This window comes from Silurus aristotelis, assembly GCF_946808225.1.
Source record: "Silurus aristotelis genome assembly, chromosome: 16".
Classification (NCBI taxonomy): domain Eukaryota; kingdom Metazoa; phylum Chordata; class Actinopteri; order Siluriformes; family Siluridae; genus Silurus; species Silurus aristotelis.
Genome location: NC_139589.1, coordinates 18,226,966 through 18,254,534, shown reverse-complemented (window position 1 = coordinate 18,254,534; position 27,569 = coordinate 18,226,966). Strand labels below are relative to the sequence as shown.

The following is a 27,569-nucleotide window of genomic DNA, read 5'->3' as shown; positions in this document are numbered from 1 at the left end:
AATTAAAAAAAACCATAAAATTATTAAAACGGCTTTTTTTGTTATTTGTATTTATTTAAAATGTCGGAGAATATATTTGGAATTTAGAAATATGTAATCAATGTAATTGGATTAACACAAATAATAATAATAATAATAATAATAATAATAATAATAATAATAATAATAATAATAATAATAATAATAATAATAATAATACAATTTTAAAAACGCCACAAAACCTGAAGCAATCCGTTAGACTAGTGGCACTTACACGTCACTTCCGGTGCTGCCATTTTGCAGCTGCAGATCAGTGGAGCTCTGTAGCCGCCGCCGCTGCTGTGCAGGAGAGGGTTAATATCAGTGTGTATATATATTTTGTTACGGTTTTATTGTTCTTGTAGGATTGAAGACGGTGCATTGACAGAATGTCGGATTTCGACAGTAACCCTTTCGCAGATCCTGACTTCAGCAACCCTTTTCAGGTAACGGGATAAAAATCCAACCTTTTCCCTTCATCGCGATCAGTCAGTTAGTTAGACAGCTAGCTAACGCTTAAAGCTAACGCTAATGCACCCAGCCCTACTGAGCAAGTCTACTGACCGTTCTATGCGGTTCTTTTGTTTATGTAAAATAATGTAAACGTACTCCTTTTATGACAATCCTTCCTATCGACACGTATTTATTCAATGACTTGTTATCACGTCTCCTGGCTCGCTTTAATCGCTTTTGATACAGTTGACATTACCAAACGCTGTATATGTCAACAATCTGTCATTGATGATTTAATATATATTTCTTATAGTTATTATATATATAGATATAGCGTTTGCTCTTGTACCGTATGTTCATCATTTAAATTATATTTGACTTCAAAATAATTGATTTCATCCTGCCCAAGTCGTTGGCAATAACGTATTCGCAGGCCGAATCCCAAACTGCTGCGTGCGCCCTCCGTTAGTGCACTTCGTAGACTGTAAAACAGTGTTTCTTCCCTTCAGTGTAGTGCACAAAGACACCTGGTAGAGACGCGTTTGCGATTGAACCTTTTCTTCCTGAGCTTTTGCTGATCATGTTTGGTGAGAAAGAGCAGCCAAATGGTGTTGTGTCCAAACAGCTTTTTCTTCAGTCGAATTGCTTGAAATTGGTTTGAGAACCGGGCTAATATTGGCTAGTTATTAATTTTTTTATAGTATTTGATTAAAAATAGAGGGTATCTGGTTAAGGCCACGTCGTGATGGTGCAATCAGAAAGCTTTATAAAGAGATCAGTGGCACTGATATTGCAGGCGTTGTTTTTTTTCCTGCATTGTTGCTGAAATCATTTCAGATGAAATCCTGCAGATTGGTTTATAAAATAATAATGTCCGGATAAACAGCCTGCCACTTTAATGAATTCTTATTTTGGAATGAATAAAGTGAACTACTTTAACACTTTGACACAATGATCAATATGTTCCTCAAAATCCAAGTTGTGTGGTGTGATTTCATGGAAATTGTGATTCTATCGAATATTGTGTATATTTGCACAATACATTTCATAAAATCGCTCCAAGACATGAGAAATTACTGCTACTGTTTCTAGAATGAATCACTCTTGAATAGCATACGGTGATCCAGATGTGGACCAAGGGGGAAAAAATAGTTAGTTATTCAGTATACGAACAAAAGTATTAAGTATTTTTTTTTCTGCTGTATGTTGTTGTTCTCAAACTGTTCAAACAATTGTATAGGATGGTTGTGGCAGCAAGAAGTTTTTCCTTCGCTTGAACCCAAAACTGTTTCAGCATGACTGAAGCGGTGCACAAAAACAAGCTCCATAAAGATGCTGTAGATGGGTTGGAGCAAAAGGTCTTGAATGGCCTGCTGTAGAACTTTGTCCTTAAACCTATTAAACACCTTTGGGATGGATTGGAACGTTGATTGCACCCCAGGCCTTCTCACCTAACATCAATACCTGATTTTACTTTAAATCTAGTGGAACATCTGGAGGATAATATAACAGAAAATGGTGACGACGTGTGGAATGTGATGTTCAAAAAAAGCTTATGGTCAGGTGTCCTCAAACCTTTGTCCGTATACTGTATATGGCTAGTGACCTTGTTAATCAGAAAGCGAAGAAGAATCCTGTACTCCCGCCTTCATTTTTTTCCCCTCCTCTAGCCTTTGTAGTAGATTGAATGCATGGACTTGTGCAGAAAGAAGAAGTTGCTGACTGGGCAAGTTTTGAAGACGGAGTATGTATTTTTCTTTCTGCCTCAAGCCTAAAACCGACATCTCATCTGTTAGAGTCAGAATCGATCACTGGAAGTGCCAGTGCGAAACAAAATATAACCACTTCTGCTTCATGAATCATGATTAAGTATTCAGAGGTAGTTGTGGTTGCCATGTAGCCTACATTTACATATTTTTGAAAGAAAGACTTCAGATTTGTAGTAAAAAAAATCCTGCTTAATGTAGGAATGACTGGAAGTTTTTAAATCCTGTTGTTCAAGCACACTTTTGTGACAAGGTAGCATTCGCATGGCTCGTCGTCTGGTTTTAAAAATGTACAATGATGTCATTGGGTTTGAAAAGTGTCCATCCAGGCATCAACAGCATTGTTGGGTTTTTTTCTTTTCTTTTCTTTGACCACATTTCTGGCATTAAGATTATTGCCCGCTGGAGAAGTACATCATACTGCATACTGACTCATCCGTCTGGCAACCATTTTTGGTAAACAGCTGTTGGGCTGCTGATACCAACTGCTTTAAACCCTCCAAATATACGTTTCTAAAGATTTCTGTATAAAAATCTATAAAATCCAGTCAATCAGACATTGACATAGACATTGCCGTCTAGTTATCTTGTGTCCTCATGGTAGAGTTGTGTATGGAGTAGTGTTGTTTAAATATTAAATAGTTGAGTTTGGGTTAAAAGCACTAGAGTTTGCGAGATAGATAGAAAGCAAAGTTATAGAATCCAAGTCATCTGTTAGTCAAAATATAACATTATAACAAATGATAACAAACACTGTGAACAGAAACAGACCTGACGTTGCCTTTTAAAGTTTTTTTTATTATTATTATTATTTTTGGCCCTCAATTTTTCAGCTGAATGAATCTTTAATCCAGTTAATAAAACGTAAAATATTGCATCTGTGTTTCTTTTTAATAAATCGTTCGAAATGTATCGATTCACTTTCTAGAGCGGAAAATGCTCACGTTAACGCGTCCGTTCCGATACGTCCTCGTTTCCATAGCAGCGGGTTGCACGGCGATTTGAACAGTGAGCACTCCACATGCGTGAGTTAAGTGTGTGCTCATTGTAATGGTGACGTGGTCATTTAGGTTGTTTTCTGAGAAAGGAAATTCTTCAGTACAGCGAACTTTACCTTCCATTTTTCCTTTTTTTTATTTGGCAAAGTGGGATTAGACAGTTTTGTGACATTTTGTAACATGGCAATAATCAACCTTAGGGAGGTAAAATTGTTTCACCTTTGGGTCAAACTGCACTACATCCCTCTGCTATTGATTAGTTTCTATTAACAGCACAGCAGCACGTCGTGTTTTATTCCTTATATAACCTGTATCGCTGTCAAATCAGCTGTCAGGTCCGAGCTTCAAAAATCTCTATTCTGCTTTTTATTTGTAATTTTTTCATTTTATTCAAAACATTGTAATCCAAGTTGGTAAGCATAAAGATATCAATCGTAGCACTGCCATTTGTGTCATGAGTGCAGGTTTACGCTGCAGCTCTTCCTGAGAATACGTAATCGTCCATGGTGATGCTCTTAGGTTTCTGTTGTTTTTGGATTTGTGAAAACATGCAAATTGCAATGTCTTTCTTTGTCATGATTTTAGCCTTTTTAAAAAAATTTTTTATCGGTCTCTCTCAATAAATACTTAAGCTGTGCATGTGTTTATCGTCCCTTTAATCACAGCCTGCGCTCACCCCCTACACTCAAACCACCCACACAAACACAACCTATCAAAAGCTTCACAATCCTCAGCATCACACGCCTTTATTACCATGGTGTCCTCTCTCTCTCTCTCTCTCTCTCTCTCTCTCTCTCTCTCTCTCTCTCTCTCTCTCTCTCTCTCTCTCTCTCTCTCTCTCTCTCTCTCTCTCTCTCTCTCTTCTCTCTCTCTCTCTCTCTCTCTCTCTCTCTCTCTCTCTCTAACAGACACACACACACACACACACACACACAGTGATGAGAACTTGTACCAGTGTGCATCACTCTTTTTGTGGTAACTTCTGATATAAAGAATAGCAAATACAGACACACATTACACTGTTAATATTTATTATTATTATTATTATTATTATTATTATTATTATTTATTGATCTACTAAGTAAATACCTGTAAAAGCTTCAAATTGAATGGAGAATTTGATGTTTATATACATGTTTATTTTCTCTGTGGGCATTAAATTTTTTAATAATTTTTTTTTCTCTCACTTACCAGGTAAAAAAAAAAAAACAATACCAGGTGTAGATTTTTGCAGATGCTCCAGGTTTTACTTTCATTATAGGAAATGAAAAAGGGCTGCTGTGCCCTCTGTAGCCATTTTTACTTTTTTTTTTCCCTTTTAAAAATTGTTTGCTTCTATAACACGCACTTAATATAAGTCTGAGTAACTCGTCTGTGCTGATGGACAGCTGTTGTCTGGTGAAAAACATGAACCGATCCTCCAAGTGACATCCTTCATGCTGTTTACCCGACACTGACGTGACACTTGGACAGGGGACACGACTTGCCTTCCAGCCTGTTCCCATTGCACCACTTTGCATAATACGACGAGTCGTTGAAGACGTACACCATGTCAGTATCAGGAGAAGCATCAGAATCATACTGAAAATGGACAATTAGGGTGGATGCATTGAGTTATCATTAGTAACATGGAAAAAAAAAATAGTCTCGCTTTAGTGACAAAGAGGCTATTCTACACTCCTTTTTTCATCCTGATCAAGGTCTCTTTTTTTTTTTCCTCTCTTAAAGCAAGACAAAATCTTAAGTATGGAACAGACGGCTCAGAATTCCAGTAAAGAGAAGAAATAAAAAAAAAAACAGAAAATGAAATAACCCCCGTGTTCAAACACTAAATGGATAAAAGTATTAGGACACCTGACTTTTCCAGCCATATATGGCTCCTTCTGTGGAACTGCTGTCACCGGGTAGATTAATTGGCGTGTGCGGGCGGCGGAAGATCGTTTCGCTATCAGGGAGGCACCTGAAACCCGGCAGCGCAGAGCAGACCTCGTGTTCGGACATAACGAGCGAGAAAGATGCCCGATAGATGTTCCGTTTTTATACGATGGTAAAACAGTAACACCACCATAGCTGAAATATCGAGGGTCTTTTTCCATGTCAAGACCACAAATGTGACGCTTCATCCAAAACTTTTTTTTCCCCCATTAGAAAGATGGCATCTGCATAAATGTATCTTCCCCACAGGAATTCACATATGTTCATGTCTTGATTAATGTACGTAATAAACTAACTTGCTCACCATATGTTGTTAGATTTCATCAGATACTACTTTTTGGACTGCGTGTTTCGGTTTCCAGGCAACTGGGCAGCACGTAATTCGTGTGTTGTCTGTCGAGTTCCTGGGCAGCAAAAACCACCAAACAAATACAATACCAGTATATCCAGTCAATAAAGCCGGAGCGTGAGGGAGAAGAAAAATAGATAGAAACAGGATGTGATGCATGTTTATTTCGGTGTTTGATCCTGCAGGCTCACGACACACAAACATCTGCGTTCTCACCCTGCAGAATAGTTCGCTGTAAAGGCATGAGTGGGTACAGCGAGGTTAAGGCAGAGGGAGATATGGAATGAAGTTGGATGAAAAAAAAAGATGGTGGCCTTCAGTGGATTCATCTGATGAGAGATGATACCCTATTAGTAGTATAGGTGCCTGATTTCAACATACAAGCTATCTGTTAAGAAACTGATAAGAAAAGGGGGAGCAACTTTAGGGAGGTGTAATCAAATATCAGTTTGTAATATACAGCACAGTTTAATATTTCAGCTTATCGTCCTTCTGTGTCCTGCAACTGCATGCACTCATGCATTTTTCTTCAGTAAGTGCTTTATCCGGGTCTGGCTTGCAGAGCATTTGGTGCTTCTTGAGATTTAAAATCATTATTTCAGATGTTAAATATGGTCTTAAAATGCCTTTGGGAATTCTGCGTATGAAAAATGTGTAGGAACCCCTTCAATATGTTCTATTTGATAAATAAATAAATAAATAAATAAATAAGGATATTGGCAGTAAATATGATTAGATGTCCGTGAGTAAATAAAAGTATGAATGGTAAGTCGCATGTATGTTGTAATAAAAACACTATTACAGTAATCACCCGCTTTACAGCGGTTCGAATCTCGCAACAAAATTTTGTTACACTGCATTTTGGTGAAACATTATTTTGTAATAGTTTATTCTCTTTCATTTATTTTTGTTTGCTGATGTTCCCACCGACCGCTGTAAACTGAAAGTAAAAACCAGCAGTCAGATAAACCCCTTTATTTTTTTGTTGCCGTGTGTGTTTCTTTCTTTACCACCCGGTTACATTTTTGTTTCGCTGATTTTCCCGGTCTCTCGAGCTCTATGAAGATATGGTTTTTGTGTCGGAGTGGACTGCTGTTGGGCTCTGAACTCATGCCTATTGATCACCTTTGGGATAAATTGGAATGCTGACCGCACACCAGGCCTCCTCACACAACATCAGTGCCTGATCTCAATAGAGATTACAAATCCCCCCAGGTAGACGAAATAATAAAAAATGAAGTGGAGCGTTTTCCCAGAAAAGTGGAAGTTATTATAAATAGCAATAGGGCATAAAATCTGGAATAAGATTTTCAGCATGCACAGACAGAGACAGACAGACAGACAGACAAAGTTTATTGTCATTGCATTGTGCAGGTACACAGGAACGAAATGCAGTTTAGGATCTACCAGAAGTGCAAATAGTAGCAATATATAGAAGATCTGTGTGGAGGAGTGGGCCAAAAATCCCTCCTGCAGTGTGTGCAAACCTGGTGAAAAACTACAGGAAACGTTTGACCTCTGTAATTGCAAACAAAGGCTACTGTACCAAATATTAACATTGACTTTCTCAGGTGTTCAAATACTTATTTGCAGCTGTATCATACAAATAAATAGTTAAAAAATCATACATTGTGATTTCTGGATTTGTTTTTTTTTTTAGATTATGTCTCTCACAGTGGACATGCACCTACGATGACAATTTCAGACCCCTCCATGATTTCTAAGTGGGAGAATTTGCTCACTGTACATATATAATGAATGATGAGTTGACCAAAAACATTTGGCCAATGTAATGTGCCTCAAAAATCTCTGTGAACGTGAAATTCTGTCCAGATTTCTAAAAGTCATTAATTACAGCAGGTTCGGGATCACAATAAGGAAATGACTGCAATCCTTTTTTCAAGTATTCCTTAGCAGAGCTGCTCATGTCCAGGTCATAATTGTGGATTCTTATCAGCTACCAGTGGTGTGAAGTTTCCGTCGTTAGAAACTGAACAAATTGCAGATTAGACAAAGCACACATGCTTGTATTGTGAGTCGAAGCCGGTGCATGATGGTAAGAGGTATTTGTGGCTCAGGGTTGTAATGCTCTAAGACCAGTTAGGCATTAGGGATCTGTCTTGCTGTAAAGACTCTTTGTACTTGTTTGAGTGTGAGAGAGCAGTTTGGTTATTTTTTTTTTGGGTGTGTGCGCTTGTGTGTGTGCATTCGGCTCATGAAACATTCATTGCCACACTGTCTGAAATATTCATAGCATCGGCCTCTTGATGGCTAGCCAGAGTTGCCCCAGGTACCGTCTTCAGCAGTGGTGTATATAGTTTGTCAGGTATGGCACCAGAGTTTTAATTGAATGTTCTCATATTTCTCACCCCGCCGTCTTGCTATTAAATATCCTTTATGTTTGCTCGCACCGATTCTTGTTTTTTCCCTATTTATAGCCAGTGAAAATTATTGGAATCATCGTTTCCCTGCCAGATGGAAATTACAGGCTGCGACTCCATCAAATATCCCCCTCCTGCTCGACAGTCGAGAGGAAGAGAGGCCCTCATCTTGCCCAGGCGTTTTTCTCTATTTTTTGCTCTCTATTATTTGGGACTTTATTCAAGTCCTCATCATGCTTTTCCATCTCAGGGTTAATCTGATTTTAGCTCCAGCTTTGCCGACGCCACTAAAGATTAACGTTAAGCAGGAGAAACCATGAGCTTTCACAGTAGATTTATAGGACAAACTTTTCTAACTCATACTTTTACTTAAGAACATCTCTCTTGTGGGATTGATGATACATTTATTCTTTGTTACTAAATTACTTTCAATTCTGTGTTGAGAATTTCAGGGGAGTATTTGTGTTCCTGAGATGAAGGTTGTTCTATTCAGATAAACTGCTTAGTAATGTTTTGGGATTTTTTTTTCTTGTTGTTGTTCTTAGTAGTCCTGATTATATTTAGCAGACTGGTGGAGGTACGACTTTAAAGTATTAGCCGGACTCTTCCAGCCATATGTAGTTTTTCCCCAAAATGGTACCACAAAGTTGGAGGCAAACAAATGCCCCTGTGCCAGCTCCATGAACATACAGTTTTCTTTGTTTAATCTTGAATCGCCTGCTGTAGAGCTCTGAACTCAACCGTATTGAACACAATTAGGATGAATTGGAACTCTGACTGCACCCCAGGCCTCCTCCCTCTACATCAGTATCTGACAGGGGGGGGGATTTAAGCTTGCCAGACAGCTTCTTCATATTGACCGGGTCCTCGTATCAGGACTAGGACCCTGCACTACAAAAGAAAAACACATACGCAAGCATAAGGTTTTAAATCCTATGCAGTGGTTGCCAAGTTTCAGCAAAAGCCCACGCTGAACAATTGTACAAACCAATAACATGGAGATCTAGTCCCAAAAATGACCATTTCACAAGGGAAACACATTTTTCTCCTTTTTTCTACGGTCATTGTATGGAAAACATGTTAACAGTGGTGCGCACGCATGTCTTATATTCGTAATTCTTCTCTATTGCATTATTTAAAGCAAATCTTCCCAGAAAAGCTTTATGTTGTAATGGAAGGGAATCCTGGCTCCGCAGCGCATTGTGAATCCAGGTTCAGCAAAAGCTTCTAATATTAATCAGAGGCGTTTGTGGGATTTATTTTCCTAAGTTAATCTTTAAATAGTCTCTTCCAATTCCCATTTACCAGTCAGCTCTCTTCTATAATACGGCTGCTTCCTGCCAAGTAGAGCAAAGCCTCTCACTTGCTTTTTTTTTTCCCCCAAGACATCCGTCGTGTCTTTTTAGACATCACATGGTGACTTAACACAATCAGAGGAAAGCTCTATTCGCCCACATCCACATGTAGGACCTTACAAACACCCACAATTGCCTGGTGGCTATTGTTTTAAACTATAACTATACACTGGAAAAGACATTATTGCTTTGAAGCATAGTTAGGTTGCTTACTCAGAGATATTAGATCAAATGTATATAGATCTTTTTAGTCAAATGTTTCCAAGGAATAGACCACACTGCTAGTTTAAATACAAATTCAGAGACAATGCATGAAGCAACTGAAAAGAAAGATAGGTTTATCGCAGAATTGCATTTGCCACATGACTAATTTGTTTCGCTGATTTTCCCGGTCTCTCGCACTCACCAAAAAACTTACAGTACTTTATACATAAAATATCATTTTTGGGGTGGCGCCCGTTTATCGCCGTTTTTCATTTTTGGAACAAAAACGGGGGATTATTGTGTGTGTGTGTGTGTGTGTGTGTGTGTGTGTGTGTGTGTGTGTGTGTACCGTAATTTCTGGACTATTAAGCACACCCAAATATAAGCCGCACCCGCTGAATTTGACAAAGATTTTTATTTTGAACATAAATACGCTGCACATGTCTATAAGCCGCAGGTGTCTACACTAAAACTAATGAACTTTACACAGGCTTTAATGAAAGACAGTGTCTGTTACACAGCTTGTATCTAAACAGCAGCCTACCAAGAAAGTCATTGTTCACTGTCTTCATCCTTCCTTTCACAACTATTTCTCTCGAGAGTTTATCTTTTGGCATCGTAGTGCGTTCACCATTCACCATCGGTGAATCTTTTCTCCCGATGCCGTGCAGCTCAGAACACAGGTGAAGTGCGTTTTTTCATGCCCGGTTGTTTTCAGCGTGATAAATGATTCGCATTTCCTGTAGACAGTGCAAGTGAGCGGCAGGTCAAACGTCAGAGGAACCTCATCCATATTTATGATGTGGTGCGGCCCGATTCAGTCGGAGCGCATCTGATTTAATATAAAAATTTCATTGGTCTAATGTTAAGGGGCTCAGTGTTTTGTCTTGAAGCTTGTGAAACCGGGAAAAACGCAGGAAAAATCCATAAATAAGCTGCTTTGTTGTTTAAGCCACGGGGTTCAAAGCGCGGGGGAAAAGTAGCGGCTAATAGTCTGGAAAATACGGTGGGGGTGTGTGTGTGTGTGTGTGTGTGTATATATGTATATATGTATATATATATATATATATATATATATATATATATATATATATATATATATATATATATATATATATATATATATATATATATATAAAATCATTGCTTATTAAATTTCTATTTTAGTTTTTATGTGTTTTGATTGTATCCCATGTTATCATTTTAAACCTATATGAGTTATTGGTTCATATCTGTTTGTATGTCTATCAATCTGTATATATCTGAACCTATATATGAAAATATGTATATATATAATTTCTTTAATTTGCGGGCTAATCACAAAAATTTAAAAAAATTTACGATGTGAACGTGACATGTTAATGTTAAAAGTAGAACACTTCTCAATAACAACGGCTAGCGAAGGAGCAAAACAGCTTGAGAAGCCTCTCGCGTGATTTCAATCGTACGTATGGAAGCATTTGCTTGCTGTAACTTTTCTTGTAATAAATGGAAAGCAAATTATATTTGTCTCCTTTCCCTTTTTTGCTGATTCTAAAACATGATCCGATCTGTGACTCAAAAACCGTAATGTAATTGAACCGTGAGTTTTGTGATCCGCTGCATCTCTATCTATCTATCTATCTATCTATCTATCTATCTATCTATCTATCTATCTATCTATCTATCTATCTATCTATCTATCTATCTATCTATCTATCTATCTATCTATCGAGCAGTAATACATATAGCTTGCTGTTAGGTTCTTTACTAGTGATATTTGTTCCTGAAGTAAGTTTTTGGCCACTGAAGAGGCTTCTTTTCTCATGGCTTCATCACAGTTCACACTCACCTATAATGTCAGAGGTTCCTCAGATGGGCAGCAGCATTTGCAGCTCTTTAATTTCTTGTGCTTGCAGGCGATCTAAGTTTTTAGAGTTTGTGTGCCAAGTTTCTTTATCACAAACCTGTGCTAGACACGTATTGTCGCCCTTGGCTTGTAAACCTTTAATAACCTTTAGGACTCAAACACGCTTAACAGAATATAGTGGATTTAGTCAAATTGCTGTAAATTCTATATATATTACTGAAATGAATTTTATTCTTACAGCACATACTAGCCTTAAGGATAATGTGCGTGTTTTCTAAGATATGAAGAACATGTGTATTCTCCGCCTTAAGGCATAGAGAAAATCTGGGAGATAGAGACCCCATTTGGCACTATATTGGTTTACAGAGAGCAGGAATGTCATGCTGCTCATCGGGACTAAAAAAAGCCTCAGTTGTGTGGGAAGGAGCGGATGATCAGGTGTAAAGCTTGCAGGACTTCAGGAGAGAATGCAGAACTGAGACCAGGGCTGCAGCTGTCGAGTAATCTACCAAGTAGTCCATCAATTAATCAAGTAATCGGATAGGAAGTAAATATAAAAGAGAAAACATGGTCTCTTAAAATGAATACAAAAAATAATAAGTTTTCCTTTTTAAAAAAATGTAAATTTTTGTTGCTGAAATTGCAATCTGTGAAAACAAAACCCATTTAGTTAATTTAATTAAAATACAAATATATAAATAAAAAAAATATATACAAATCTATTTTAAATTATGTAAAAAAAAAATACCCGTAAACACACACTATGGTGTTTTCTTTACGTTTCAGTTTGAAATGATCCCGAACTTTGGAAACTTTCTGTGGTGGTCTTTGTCCTGAATCTTCCTCCTTGCCCCTCGCCGTTTTCTCTCTCCGTTCCTCCATTTTTTTTATTTTGCAGCGTCTCCTGTGTTTCCCTGTCCAGCAGTCTCATTTATAAAAATGGTGTATGCACAAAACGAGGCTGAAAACCTGCGTTTGCCACTTTCCACTAACAGGATGTGATTTATGAAAGAAATTACAAGTAAATGGGGAATTGGCTTCACAGATTTCTCGCACAATCTTTGCGTGGAACGTTTAGAAACAAGACCCCAGATCGGTCTAGTGTTTAGCGAGTGGGGCGTCGATAATAATGGTCCGTGGGGAAACGCAGTGCTCCGTGTGTAGCTAAATGGACTAAACGAAGCATTGAGGAAAAAAAATTGTCTCCATGCTTTTTTTTGTATTTGAAGGAACTGTTTCAGCCCTAATTGAGAGATAAATAAATCTCTTTCGGCTCATCTCGAAGACCTCGAGCGGATTAGGAATATTCGTGGTGGCACTAAATTTCAAGATATTTTTTTCCCCCTTGAACGGAAAAAGAAGGAGGAGTCACTAATGTTTAACAAAATTTTTCTGACTAATCGCCTATACTTGTCTATAAATCATTTCCATGATAGGGTTAGGGTCTTACAGGACGGTCTTGCCTTCATCCACGGGGCATAATTTCAAAATAATGTAAATGACATACTTTGGTGTTCACAGATCGCAGATTGCATCAGAATCTAACATTTATAGAGGAATTTGGTGCAGCCTTTTGCATGCTCTCCAGCGCCATTGTCATCAAAACACCAGCTGTGGTTTGTGATGACCTTGAACAACTACAGTACTGAATGTGGTCCTTATACAGTTATTATATTATACATTATACAATGTGTCCCTTATGCATAAGGAAATAATAAAAGTATTAAACTGGGTATTTCTGTAGCTTGGACTACATGGTTACTGTAAATGAATGAATGAAGAAATAATATTTCGGTTGTAATCAGAGCTACACAGATGTTTTTTCTGGGGCTGTTTTTGTCCGTCTTTATAGTTGTGTGTCTGTTTTTTTTTTTGTTTGTTTTATTTTTTGTTTTTTTTAGGATCCCTCAGTGACACAAGTGACGCGGAATGTGCCACCCGGCCTGGAGGAGTACAATCCATTTACAGATACAAAACCCGTAAGTCTATTTATATCACATCATGAAGATAAAATTGTATTTATGCAACATACAATAAAGTCAGTCATTCCGTGAGCTACATTTAACATTCTGTAGTATACAGAATTTCTCACCTCGCAACTATTAATCAATGGCATAACATGGATTTGAAGAAATATCCCATTGTACAGTATTAATGTTTAATTTTGTCTGTTATATTAGGCTCCGCCTGGCTCAGGCCCTAAAGTCCCACCCACTGCGAACACACAGCCAGCCATCATGAAGCCCACCGAGGAACCCCCAGCTTATTCACAGCCACAGCAAACACAGGTATACACACACACACACACACACAAACAAATCTATTCTCATTCCATCAGTAATAGGGTGAGTTGTAAGTGCAGCTACAGTGACTGCAATAAATCATTAATTCTATAGCAAAGGAAACCAAACTCCCAAAGCACACTGTGTTCCGACATCTAGCTACTTCATGCACCTGATCTCAGATGGCATCATGGGACACCACGTTTAATTTTGTAGGGAAGATTGTTCGCCAGTACCAGCTTTGTTACCATTTGAAAGGATGCGGTCGTTATCAGGTCATTTGTAAATAATATTGAAAACGCAGTAAATGACGTATCATTGGCTCGCTTAAGTCAAGTGCATTGCACCAGTTACAGTGAAATGGAGTTTTTCTGTCCTGGTAGACTGAGAAACTATCTAATCTGTGTGTGGTGAAAAAAGTCTCATGTTTATTTTTCAGTCGTCATGGCTGCAATACCCCAAGTTAAAATTTCTACATTTTTTGGCCAAACCATGATAAGGGTGTATTGTAGAGCCAAAAACTCAATGTAGGATAGGTTTCCCAGTGAGATTGTACAATGTGCTGAGATGTGAAATCGAAATCTCTGACCTTACATTCAAAAGCTTTTAATATGCCAGAAAACAAAAAGACTGGATATGAAACAGTCCTTTCAGAAGGCTGTGTGAGGTTTTTTTTTTCCCCAATTCGAAAAAACTGATTAATGTTTACTCTATAATCTAGAATAGGACCTGAATATAAAATTGAAGGCACAAAATGGTTACCTGAAGCATTAGTACTGGTAGCAGCACACAAAAATCTGAAATTTTGTTATCCCGTTGGTAAATCATGTGACCCTATGTTCAAAAGAAAATAAAGTTTTAACAGAACACCAAATTTCAATGCACATAATACATAGCAATACAGTATTTATGGGGAGTGTTAATCCTTGCATTGTGTTTACATCTTTGTTGTTTGCGGTCATGATTTGTCCTAGATCTTTATGAAATATCTTTACATTTCTGGCCATGATCACAAAATCAAGTAAAATAAGTTGTTTGTTGCTTATTATGTACAGTACCTTAGAGACTTTTTTGTGTGTGTGAAAAATTGGTTGGGAGTGAATTCCATTCAGTCATCAAAAAAACTGTAATATTGAGACCAGTATAAATCCATTTATGGGTCCAGTTGACCTATCTTCTCATGGCTACCTCGGACATGACAACCCACCATTTTACAAAGCAACAGTCACCTCAATCTGGCTTCATGGACATGGTAGTGACTTCAGTGTTCTTCACTGGCCTTCCCAGAATCCAGTAGAACACTTCTAGTATGTGGTAGAAGATAAAAGTGCACCTGAAGAACAAACGGCACATGGTATTGCCCTCAGCCATTAGTGACATATGGTGGAATGTTTAATTCAGCATGGCCAGAAGAGAATTCAGCATGGCCTATAAAGACGGATGACCAAGGGGATTGTTCTGATTTATTCAAATCTCTAATAAAACATTTGTTTTTAATGATAAGGTACAAAAATAGGTAAGAGTCAACATATGACACAAATTTAAAGGTTATGTAATAGATGTAGAGTCATGCATACCTGCATATATAATCAAATACTGGTTTGATTTTTATTTTTTTTTTAAGGTGGAAAATGAGCAAGTCTGTGTGCATGTGCATGACAAATGGTGCCAGCTAGAATTTAGCCGTAGGGAAGTAACACATGGTCACATGAGGGGTATTGCGTCCTAACATAAAGGGGCCGTTTTGATCTCTAAAGTGACCTCACTTCGCCTAGAGGACATTTTAGTACCAGAAACATTTGCAAAAGACAGACAGAACTTCCACTTACCATTGGCCATCAGACGAGGTCTATTTAGTTGCATTCTAAAGACCTACTAGGAACACTGCACAAAAACAAGGTTTGAAAAAAATAAATAAAAACTCATCACAGCGCCATCAAATTCTCGAGCCTGGTTAGTCAAAAGGTGTTCATTTTCTATAGCATCAGATATAACAGAAGTGTTATTATTCAGTAAATGCATAAGTAAATTCATGTAAGGCTCGTGAGGAAGTGACAGTTTGTAGCTGCTATAACATAAGTGATAAAAAAAGACCATGGTCCATTTAAATATAATATAATATATTTTTGGGAAATTGCTATTGTTTTAGCGGAATGAAACACTTTGTAGAAGATTTGTTAGTGTGGTGATAATAGTGTTATGCTGTGTCTAGATGCTAGATCATTGTTCTGTGAATAGAGAACAATGATGCTATTATTACTTGTCCATCAGAAAATAAATAAATAAATAGATGGTTGGTTGGTTGGTTGGTTGGTTTCCCCTGGTTAATCAAATTGTTCAACCTGCCTTTTATAACTGGGAGCATTTTATTGTGTGTGCATGCTGCAGGATCAGGTACGGGCCCAGGCTGAATTGCTGAGGAGGCAGGAGGAGTTGGAGAGAAAAGCTGCAGAGCTCGACCGCAGAGAAAGAGAGATGCAGTCACTCAATGCATCTGGAGGTGTGAACTATACTGACTTCTTACTAAATGTGGCATGTCTACTGTACACCTGTATCCTACCCTACAAACTGAAGATTGTTCTCCCTTTTATTGTGCTTCCTTTTTTTATCATTAATAAAGCCTTGGAAAACGATACATTTGTAACAAATAAAGATGATCGCAATAAATAATTGGTACATTTACGTTTTTACATTTTCCAAATTGAGTGCCACCGTGACAGTTGCTCCACAATTAATGTTCTAATCGTTAGCCAAAGGTTAAACCTCCTGCTTTCTCTGTCTTCTATTCCTCACAGGCAGGAAAAACAACTGGCCACCGCTGCCTGAGAAGTTCCCTGTAGGTCCTTGCTTCTATCATGACATATCAGTGGATATCCCAGTGGAGTTTCAGAAGACAGTCAAGATAATGTACTACCTGTGGATGTGTGAGTGCCTCCAATCCAATCACAAGTCACTTATCCAAAGCTCTTTTATTCTCTGTCAGCCAATCAGTACTGCTGTTTTTTTTTTTGTTTTTTTTTAATGCCAGATTTGTGTGCTGGCCTGGGAAAACCCTTTACACGGCTAACATTTTCTACTAGATGTATAGTTCTTAAAATAAACACAAAAAATCTACAGGCTTTTCTGAACAGAAAAAGCCTTCTCTAGCATTGTAAACGTCTTGCTAAAAAGTACAAAGATGTTCAGGTATTGGAGGAACCAGATTATTTATGCAGGTATTCTCAGACTGAGATTTCTAAAACATAATACTTTTTCCTCATTCCTATGTTTTCCTGGAAAGTTAAACTGAAGCACTTAATCTCTATCTGCATGGTTTTATGCGTTGTTCTGATTGGAGTATGGCATGAATGAGCAGGTGTTCTTAATAAACCGGCCAGTGTAGAGTGTAGCCGGAAAGTATTCGCAGCGCTTCACTTTTTCCACATTTTGGAAAATGGATTAAGTTCATTATATTCTAATACATTTGCAAAGATTTCATATACACTTCTTTCGTGTTGTCATTATGGGGTATTTCTTGTAGAATTTTGAAAAAAAAGTAAGTGTAAAATTTTGGTTTAACTCTGTAACATAACAAAATGTGGAAAAAGTGAAGCGCTCTGAATAATTTCCAGAAGCACTCTTCTCTTATCCATTTGCTTGGCAAGTTTCAACTTGTCATATGCTACCAGAACTCTATACATATATAGCCCTGTCAACAGCTACCCAGTATTTAATTGTGGAGGTGTGGGAGTTTTATTTGGGTTTTTTTTTTTTAGTTTAATTTTTTATTTTCAAAATCCAAAAGAATATTGTTTTTGCACATCCCAGATTGTCAGGAAGCTGAGGTCAGTGCACAGGATCGGTCATTTCTCATGGCCTCATCAGTGACTGTTTGGCAGTGCTGCAGCTTAAACCCCCGACATTATGATCAGTAAGCCGGAGCCTTAACCGCTCAACCACCACATCCCCGTGTGCTTAACATGAATAGATAGATGCATAGTCAGCGAATTGTCAGTGTTTTCATGTATGTTATTTTTTCCTGTTCAGCATGCTGTTTTATTGGGCAATATAACAGCTAGCATTAGAGGATGCCTGGTGTAATTGTCGAAAGCTAAAAGATATTTGCACAAATGAATGGAGACACTTTCAGCCATATGTAGTTCTTCCTTAAATTAATACCATAAAGATAGAGGCACATAATTTTTTAGGATGCCTTCAGAATAAGTAGCATTCAGTTTTCCCTTTACTTGAGCTCCAAACCTGTTCCAGCATTACAATGTCCGTCCATTAGCATATGGTTTATGTGGTTTGAGATCTTGATTGGCCTGCTAAAGACCTGTGACATCAACCCTCTTGAACACTTTTGGGATAAATTGGAACACTGGCTGTACCTCAGGCTTCCTCACCTCACCTACAGCAGTTCCTGGTACCTTGTGGCTGAATGAGCACAAATCTCCACAACCACACTCCAAAATGTAGAGTTTCTTTTTAGACCATGAATTCAAACGTTTGGAACAGAAAGGACAGAAAATGGGGACTACAATGGGGGTTCAAAAAGCACATAGAAGTTTTATAGTTGACACATCCACAAGCTTTTATCCTTATAATGTATATTTTCCTACTTTTTTTTAGTTCTAGATCAGTGAACCTGTGCCCACTTGTACTTCTGTATTTTGTGTAGATTCCTGAGACAGCTTGACTGAGACATGAGGGGAATGCAGTGTGTCTTCTGCAGTAGTAGTCTTTAAGGTTGATTTTTTTATGTGTGCGCTGGGCTTTTTTCTGCAGCTTAAACAAACCAGGCTGTTTCCTGTATGTGTTTAACACTATTCTATATACTGTAAACTCTAAAAGACATCTGGAAATTGGCCGTGCCTCAGTCAAATATATCCTCTAATCACCCATGTACGTCTAGGGATTTATTGCATTGGACTGCTGCTACACGATTGGCTAATTTGCTACATAAATAACCACATAAATCCAGCTGTTCCTATGAAAGTGGTCGTGAATTTAAAATCTCGTCTACAAATTGTACTACACAGCTGATGCACCATGCATGCAAACGTTAACATTCTCAACGTTTCCGTTTCTGTGACTTATTTCTGGTGCACGGATGATCCCACTCCTTATGTTGAGTTCTAAATTAGATCTGCTGTAACATGCCTACTTCATTATCAAACCTAAAAATGGGGCTGTTTGGTGAAAACAAGCCTTTGTGGGTGTAAATGGCTCATTCTTTTTCTTTGTTTTTTTTTTTTGGAGTGAGATTGTGATGAAATTGTTTAATGAAATCTTTTTGTGTGTGTTTTTTACTATTAAGAAATTGTGTTTAAAAAAAAAAAAAAAAAAAAAAAAAAAAAAACCCAGCTGAATAGTGTTTCATAAAGTTAGTTGGAGTAAAAGTGTTCTCTTCTGTTGGATGAATAATGTTTCCAGAAAATAAAAGGAGGCTACTGAACCTGATTAGTGGCCAGGAAGTAGTGAATGCAAAACGGATAACTAGTTTTACCCAGACACACTTGCGTGAGGCCCCTGGGCTGGTGATTTTGTCCACCTCTGAGCAACGCAAGAGATCCAATCAGCATTGTAGCACACTGTGTGCCTGTTACACAAATGTGTGTCATCTAAGTTTTGTTTGAAGTGTCTCAGGATGGGTGTGACATTTGTGATAAGGCACTCTTGTGTACATAGAAGTTGCTAAAGCGATTTCTGCAACCTGAGAGCAACTGCACTTTAGTTTCTTTAGTCGTGAATGGGGTTTGTGAGCATCTGATAAACACATGCTTAAGGTTCTTCTCCAAACTGTTACAACAAAGCACACAAATGTATAGGATGTCTTTGAATGCTGTGGCAGTTTCCCCTCTCCTGAAGCTAATGGGTAAAAACCTGTTCCATGACGATGCCCCTGCGAACAAAGCGAGCTCCATGAAGATATGGTTTACATGGGATATAATGGAAGACCTTAAGTGATCCGCACAGAGCCACTAGATCTCACTAAATGCTGCTGAATAAGCACAAGTCCCTACAGCCATGCTCCAAAATTTCGAATGGGGGGTCAATTTGGAATAGAATAATCAAGTATAGTCTTATAATACATTTTACAGCACTATTTAACTCCTCTATATAAGCAGTTTAGTTAGCGAAGGAGTATATGAATGGGAGGAATAAAATGAATAGTCAATGCTTCATTTTAAAACTTTTCCAGCCTGTCAGTGTTCAACAGGGAGTCATTCATTTAATATGGGAGTCTGGGCTTATTTCTAAAGCACTGAATAATTGAATGAGCCTTTTCTCCTCTCCTTCTCATTTTGCATTAGGCTGATAATGGCAGAAGAATTAATATTGTATCTGACATGGATATAGAAAAATGAGGCTTTATTTTTGGGGCTGGAGTCTTTGCTCAATTAAATAGTTGTCATTTTATTAATATTTATTTAATTTCCAAAACGGTTTAACACGGTGTAATTACTTCTGAAAGGTGGTAATGAACCTAATTTCGGATGTATAGCGTTAGATACTTAGTGGACAAGCCTGGGGTTGTCTGAGGCGATATTTTTCGAGGGGAAAAGAAAAAGGGAACCCACTCTCTTCTAGGAGACTACTAATATAAATCATTATGCTTATGAGCAAATGTGGGAAGGATTTCTCTTTTTCTTTTGTAACAGCCGTTTATGGGTTTAAGGAACTATACAGATTGCCAACATATAGTCATAATTTCTTTATCATTCACACTAAAGTGTGTGCTTGGGTAAAACCCGCACCACAAGTCACATGCACCAGTTCTCCGCATTACCTACCAGTGCTAAATATGGGTAATGATTTCCACGTTTCAATGTTCTGAAGTGTGTGTATATATATATATTTTTTTTTATTTTTATTTTATTTTTTTTCTCCCAGTTCACACAGCAACACTGTTCCTGAACATCTTCGGCTGCTTGGCGTGGTTTTGTGTAGATGCGACGCGTGGTGTTGACTTTGGCCTGGCCATGCTGTGGTTCATGCTCTTCACTCCCTGCTCATTCGTCTGCTGGTACAGACCACTGTATGGGGCGTTCAGGTAACAAACACACAGGTTCATTTGAATTGCCATGATATTATTTAATAATGATAAGATTTAAGCTCAGCCTAAAGTTCCGTAGACGTTTAGTACTTACTCGTAATCAGTGCGTTCTTTACGATTTAAAGATTCGATTTTGACATTAGATATTTGAACAAAATATTTCTACGCCTTGTGTATATTATAGGAAACATCAGCGTACACGTAAATTTGCACACTGAAAATAATAACCGTCTAAATGTAAGAAATAAATGTGTGATTTAGGAAGATACAGACTAGAAACAAGTCAAATGATCTGCCAGTGCAATAAGATAATTACACTTGAGATTTCTTAAAATAAGAAAACATATCTAGGCTTTAGAAAAAACTAAATGTTTTAAAAAATATGCAATAAAACACTTATTTCAAGCATTCAATGTAGTCTAATAAACATAAAAACCAGAGCTATTAAACAAGAGAATGCCTTAAATTTCAGATTTGCCATTATTATATATTCTGTTTTAAAACTAGACAAAGCATTTAAACTAGACACAAGATTACAATTGAAACCAAGATCACGCATGCATGTGTATTGTCAACAATTATTTATTCAAATGAAGACTTTGAATTACTTTTTGCAACATAAAACATCATTGAATGTTTTTATTTTTGGTTATTACTGGCCACTAAAAGATATTCAACCTAAGAAACTGAAATCAGACTACAGAACAACTTAGTAAAAAGCCATAAGTACTTTGTATAAATAAGTAAAGTTCCAAAAAATTGAAAACATACCGTCTTATATTTTATTCGGTTGTAAAAAAATGTGTTGGTGTTGATATTGTGGTGACTCGCCGCCGCGTCAGGCTGAACACAGACACGGGGAAATTGAAATCGGGGTTAAAGAGTCCATATTAGGGAACTAAAACTGAAAGCTCCAATGCCTCAGGTCCCGACAGGCGGACTGTCTCTGCCACGGTCACCATCGGCTCGTGGGTCTTCGGGGTCTTCCTGCCGCAAGGGCCAATGAGTCTCTCTCACTTATGAGGTGTTGCGAGGGTCCGGCGGGAATACCTCTTCCGCATCTGCCAACTTTTGCCTGTATTGAGAGAAATAGGAAAAAGAGTCGCTATTTGTCGGGAGCCCAAGGTTCCTCCTAAAATAACTAACTTTAAGCTTTACTAATAACTAAGTAAGAAAATAAAGGTGAATAATCGTAACAATCATCATAAACTAACACGATCTGCGCTTGCATAATATTTAACTCTTAAAATAAGATCAATCAGGATGAGGAGGGTTTTTTTGCAGTGCGCAAAATCAATATAATGTGTGTTTACTGATAAAAACACGGACACATTTAATGATATTCGGTCTCCATCTGTCTCTCTCTGCAGGAGTGACAGCTCTTTCCGTTTCTTTGTGTTTTTCTTCATCTTTATCTGTCAGTTCGGCGTTCACGTGATGCAGGCCATCGGCATCACGGGCTGGGGAGTCAGGTATTCTCACACGCTGGTTTCTTTTTAGAGCTTTAGAATTGCTTTTGCGTTTTATTCTCTCATGCCAATAGAATCAAATATTTGTGTGTGTGTGTGTGTGTCTAGTGGTTGGATCTCAGCACTGACTGGCCTTAACAAAAGCATTCCTGTCGGCATCATTATGATCCTGATTGCTGCTCTGTTTACCGCCTCTGCTGTCATCTCTCTCATCATGTTTAAAAAGGTAAAAAATGGAAATCTGAAATGGAAAATAAGGCGTATGGATCAAGAGAACGTGGGATGTTTGTTGCTGTATTTATTTTTTTTAATTCTTACTTCAAAAAAAGAACTAGTCAATGTATTGACATTACATCAGTCGCATTCTATAATGTGTGTGTGTGTGTGTGTGTGTGTAGGTCCATGGGCTGTATCGGACCACTGGTGCGAGCTTTGAAAAGGCCCAACAGGAATTCGCAACCGGCGTCATGTCCAACAAAACGGTTCAAACAGCGGCCGCTAACGCCGCCTCGACCGCTGCTCGTGGAGCGTTCAAAGAGCAATTCTAATAGGCCAAAAGAGAGCAGGCCAGATTTCAAGCTCCTCCCCCTTCCCCTCCTCTTTTATCATTTTTTCTTATTGTACTCCTTTGACTTGTGAGTCATCTGTAAGCCTGTTTCAGATGTGGAGGATCCCAGACTCCGCCCCTTCATTGCCTCGGTGCACTCCATTGGCTAACTATGACTCTCTTCCCTTCACTCTGAAGATGCACTCAACTGACTAATGCTGAGATTGTGTGCGTGTGCGTGCGTGCGTGGGTGGGTGGGTGTGGGTGTGTGTGTGGGGGTGTGGGTGCGTATGAGTGTGTGCGCTTGTCATACTCCATTCACTTTCCAGTTGTCCATTCAGATTGAGCATGTGCTGACTGAAGTTTTTAATTTTGAAAAAAAAAACTATACAGGAAGTGATGTTAGCAAGGATTCTGTCCACTTGCTCCAAACATGAGTGAACAGAGGGTTGTTGCCATCCAAATCGTCTACACGATCCGCAAATATCTCATACCAACAAGCATCTCCTTCCTGCCACGCATCAGCCAGTAGGAATGTCCCTCACTAAATGCACCCAATGGGAGATTCAGGTGGCTCTTCTGTTGCTTTTTTAAATCTCCGATTCTGCCTTACATGCTGTTCCTGCTTTTCTAAAAATAATAATAATAATAATAATAAGTTGAGGCGCTGTCACGTCGGTTCTGAGGCTTGTTCGATGACCTACAAACACATGAGTTGGGTTAGACGTGCTCGGGAAGCTGACTAAGCCTCGGCTCACGTCCTGTATCTGAGGTTTTAGGGTGCAGTGAGAAGTAAAAGCCTTGAAAGAAGTAAACACTACCTGCAGTGAAGTCCTTCACTTCTGTTTTTCTAACGGCACGCTTCAGAGACGCAGAAAAATAGAGCAACGATTATAGCATGCTAGCACTCGTGTTAGGTGTTGGTGTGTGTGTGGAGTGTATTTGAGTCGGTCTGAACTCCACAGCAAGTGATCTCACTTATTCAAGTCTTATCATTTCAAAATTGCGTATTAGGTAATGCATCCTCGTAGCCACGAGCACTAAGAAACAGCTGTCAGAGAAACAACTCTCGCGAGTGTGCGTGTGCGCGCGAGTGGTAGCTACAGTCACCTCTTTACAGTATTGACTTCAGAACTGACACTTGGATGTTCTCACTGTCACTTGACTATGTTACTATGAGACATTTTGCTCATAGCTTTATTTTTTAAATCCTGTTTGGTTTTTTAATCCCTTCTTTTTGCTATTGTAGGGTTTCCAGTTCGATCATCTCACGATGAGCTGCAAGTCGTTCTTCCTTTTTTTTATTTTTTATTTTTAGAATTTGTTCCAACAAGCGGCACCTGAAATTTTGTTCCTCGTTGATACTAATTAAATCGGAAAAAATCCATCGAAAGCGTTATAGCGTGAGCCTGTGCGTGCATGTGTTGCGTCGGATTGTGGCTTTTAAGTTGTGATTTTGAACTCAAATGACATTATTAGTTGAAGCACTGAGGAGGTGGTGACGCGAACGTCGTTCAACAAACCTAAGGGATATTTGTATATTTTGTAAAAAATTAATAATAATTGACGAGTGGTTGCCTGTTGTCCTAAATAATTTCATCGTACTGTACAAATGCACTCTTGTCTCCCTCTGCAGTCGCATGTTGAGTAGTTTAAGTTTTGTATATTTATTGTATAAACACAGGAATAAAATACAAAAACGGACTACTTAATGTGCTACTAGTAGTGTTTTTTGTTACGTTTTCTTTTCTAAGTAGGCGAGTAGCAGCTATTTTAAAGCTGATTGGAGGACTGATAAGTCGAACCCTGAGAAGACGCACCTCACCAACATCTCAAACGTCTTCCATATCATTCAGCTCTTGATATGAGATCATGCAGGTAGAAAACTAAACCATGACAGCACTTATTCTATATATTTTCTCTTTACTGAGCCTTTTGCTTTTCCTATACCAGACTCAATAAAGTGGGAAAGTAATATAATAAACCAGTTTAAAGGATTCAGCTTGGGAAGAAATGCATAACTGTCTTTTACTTTTAGTTTACCTGTAGTTCCTACCTGGATTGATGAGATGAGACTACATAAATATGATTTAGTTCAATATTATCGTCACCCCATGTTCCTTACAATGTGGTTATACTAGTAACTGTCAGTGCACTTGGCAGCGAAGCAATACACCATTCCTCTGTGATATCATTTCTATATCAGAATAAATTATACCATAATCATATTTTGCAGGTTGGGATCATTTAGAAAGGGGGTTGTAGCTTATAGAGTAACTTCCTGCCATGTATTTGTTATTGTTCAGGCCCCTGCAGCTTTAATTGTGATTTGGGTAGTTCAGAATACGCAGTACCCTGTAAATGCTGTTCATTTACATCAAATCAATAGATTTCTCAGCTCTATGATGGGTGCAACATGCAAAAAGTGCAGGTATTCTTACATGAAACATCCCAATTTTAGGCATTATAAAATATATATATATATATATATATATATATATATATATATATATATATATATATATATATATATATATATATATATATATATATAATGTACATTGTTAAAAGTGCTATGCAAATTAAATTGAATTGACCTAAATTGCCTTGTGTAAAAACAAAAAGCACTTAATGATAAAAATTTAAAAAACACTTTAAATGGTCTTGTTTATAACCATTAATAAAATGGTTGTTTGGTTTTGTAATGTCAGTTTACCTTTTTTATTCAATCTCACGCAAACATTTTCTCCACAGTTATAATTCAAACCCACTGCTACAGTCCCTAACAATATACACACTCCTGCGTGTAGGTGACTTAACTTAGCTCATCGCAAACTAATAAACTTGATCCTGCCTCACCTATTATGAGTCTTGTACAAGAGTATACACCAAATGGACACAAGTATTGGGGGACACAACTTTTTCACCCATATGCTGTTGTTCTCCGAACATCCGGACCTGGTAGCATTGATATTTTCCTGTCATTTGAATCAGGAGACCCAAACCTGCTGCCAATGACGATGCACCTGTACACAAAGCCAGAAACAGATCTCACCTCAACCCTTTGAAACGTCTTTGAGGTGAACTGGAGTGCAGACTGCACCCAAGGCCTCCTCGCCATACAATATTACCCGACTTTACGCTTGGGACTGAATGAGCACAAATCTCCACCAACTCACTTAAATTTGGTGTAACATCTTCCTGACATCTTCCCAAAAATGTATATATCTAATCATTTACGGTTGATAAAATATATATTTCCTTGCTAAGGAAAGCAATAGAAGTTTCTCCTTGTTGGGTTTAAACAACTATTATATTATAACTGGTGGTTAGTATTCCCACCTCACATTTGGATCAGTAAATTGTGGCATAAGCAGTGTTGTCATCACTACCCAAATCCAGGGGTCACTTCAGGTCAAGCTTTTAAGATGATGGTTTGTCAGTGTAATAAATAAATATGTGAAAATGGGGAATTAACTCTCAGATTTGGTTTGTTGGTCAGTATATTGGTACCAATTTATTATTATATATATTGATATTTGAATGACTGCATTTGTATCACGAACACCAAATTAAACACCAACACAGTTTTTCCTCACAGCTTCAGATCCCCGGTTTGAACTCAGGTTAGTGTCTTTGTGAAGTTTTCCAGGTTTGCCTCATGTCTATGCAGGTTTTCATCTGGGTTCTCTGGTCTCTTCCCTAAGACATATAGGCAAGCAGATCACCCATGGTGAATTGTCCTTAGTCATTACTGGTGTCAATTCTGGGCCGGTGTCCCTTGTGGGTAAATTCTTTCACCCAGTGTTCCCAGTATAGGCTCTGGATCTGTGGTGACCCAGATCAGGAAAAGAGTGAGCGCATGAACAAACGAACCAATTGAAAGCATTTTAGTAAGACATGTTTGATCGTTAAGTTCATTTCCCATATTCTACAAACCCTGCATGAAAACCCTTGCCTTTTTCACTTGACATTTCATCTAATCAGAGTTTATCAGTGGTGCACAGTAATGAAGTAAATGTAATTTGTTACTGTACTTAAGTAGCTATTTTGCATGCCTGTAATTTACTGAAGTATTTCTGTTTGACTTTTACTTCTTACTTAAATACATTTTACAAAAACGGTCGTTCCTTTTAATTCATGAGTGAATAAAAACGTAACTGGTCAAGCATGCGGCGAACCACAAATCAGGGTAGAGCGCAATCTCTGTTTTGATTGCTGCTTGGTGGTATCTACTAAGTGCGAAGATACGTACTGCTAGCGAACATAGCGTCTGATGGAATAAACTCCTTATTTTTTAAGTAGTTATAGATTAGTAGATAATTTTATTAGATATCAATCAGTGTTTGACAAATTAACATAATTCTACTAATAGATTGGTGTGCTAGGAGTAGCACTAGAGTCTTTTCATATAAACTGAGTTGATTAAGTATGAGCCTTGTGACAAAAATTATAATTGGAACATTATAGCCATAATAAATCATTGTACTTTGGATACTTATGTACATTTGAAGGCAAATACCTTTGTACTTTTACTCAAGTGAAAGTTTAAAGGGAGAAATTTTACTGGAGTAATATTTTACCTACATGTATCTACTTTAACTCAAGTACATGGTTTGTGTACTTCGTCCACCACTGAAATTAGTCATTAAATTGAACATCATATGTGCATTTCTTTTCTCTATCACTAGAGGGCAGGTTCTTTATGTGGACAGTTATCAAGCTGGTGCAAATCTGATTTGATCCTTTGATTGATACTGGACGTTTGGACATCAAAACATTACGGTTATACACACACACACTTCAGCTGCTATTTCATTATATCAGCATTCCCTTTGGAGATGAGCACGAGCATCTTCCAATGAGTGTTAGACATGGAAATCACGTGGCTCCCCGGATTTGCTGGAGAGCGTATCTGCGCATG

The 27,569-nt window shown here is 38.0% G+C and overlaps 1 protein-coding gene across 1 annotated transcript; it reads left to right on the top strand.

The window, feature by feature from the left end:
* The first annotated feature begins 244 nt into the window (after positions 1-244).
* On the top strand, positions 245-24,357 carry scamp1 (secretory carrier membrane protein 1). The gene is made up of 9 exons (XM_083564175.1): positions 245-464; positions 13,210-13,287; positions 13,489-13,596; positions 15,979-16,090; positions 16,386-16,514; positions 20,467-20,626; positions 22,000-22,101; positions 22,207-22,324; positions 22,497-24,357. Exons 1-9 carry the CDS (start codon positions 408-410, stop codon positions 22,644-22,646), a joined length of 1,014 nt encoding a protein of 337 aa, XP_083420301.1. The 5' UTR covers positions 245-407; the 3' UTR covers positions 22,647-24,357.
* Positions 24,358-27,569: the final 3,212 nt, after the last annotated feature.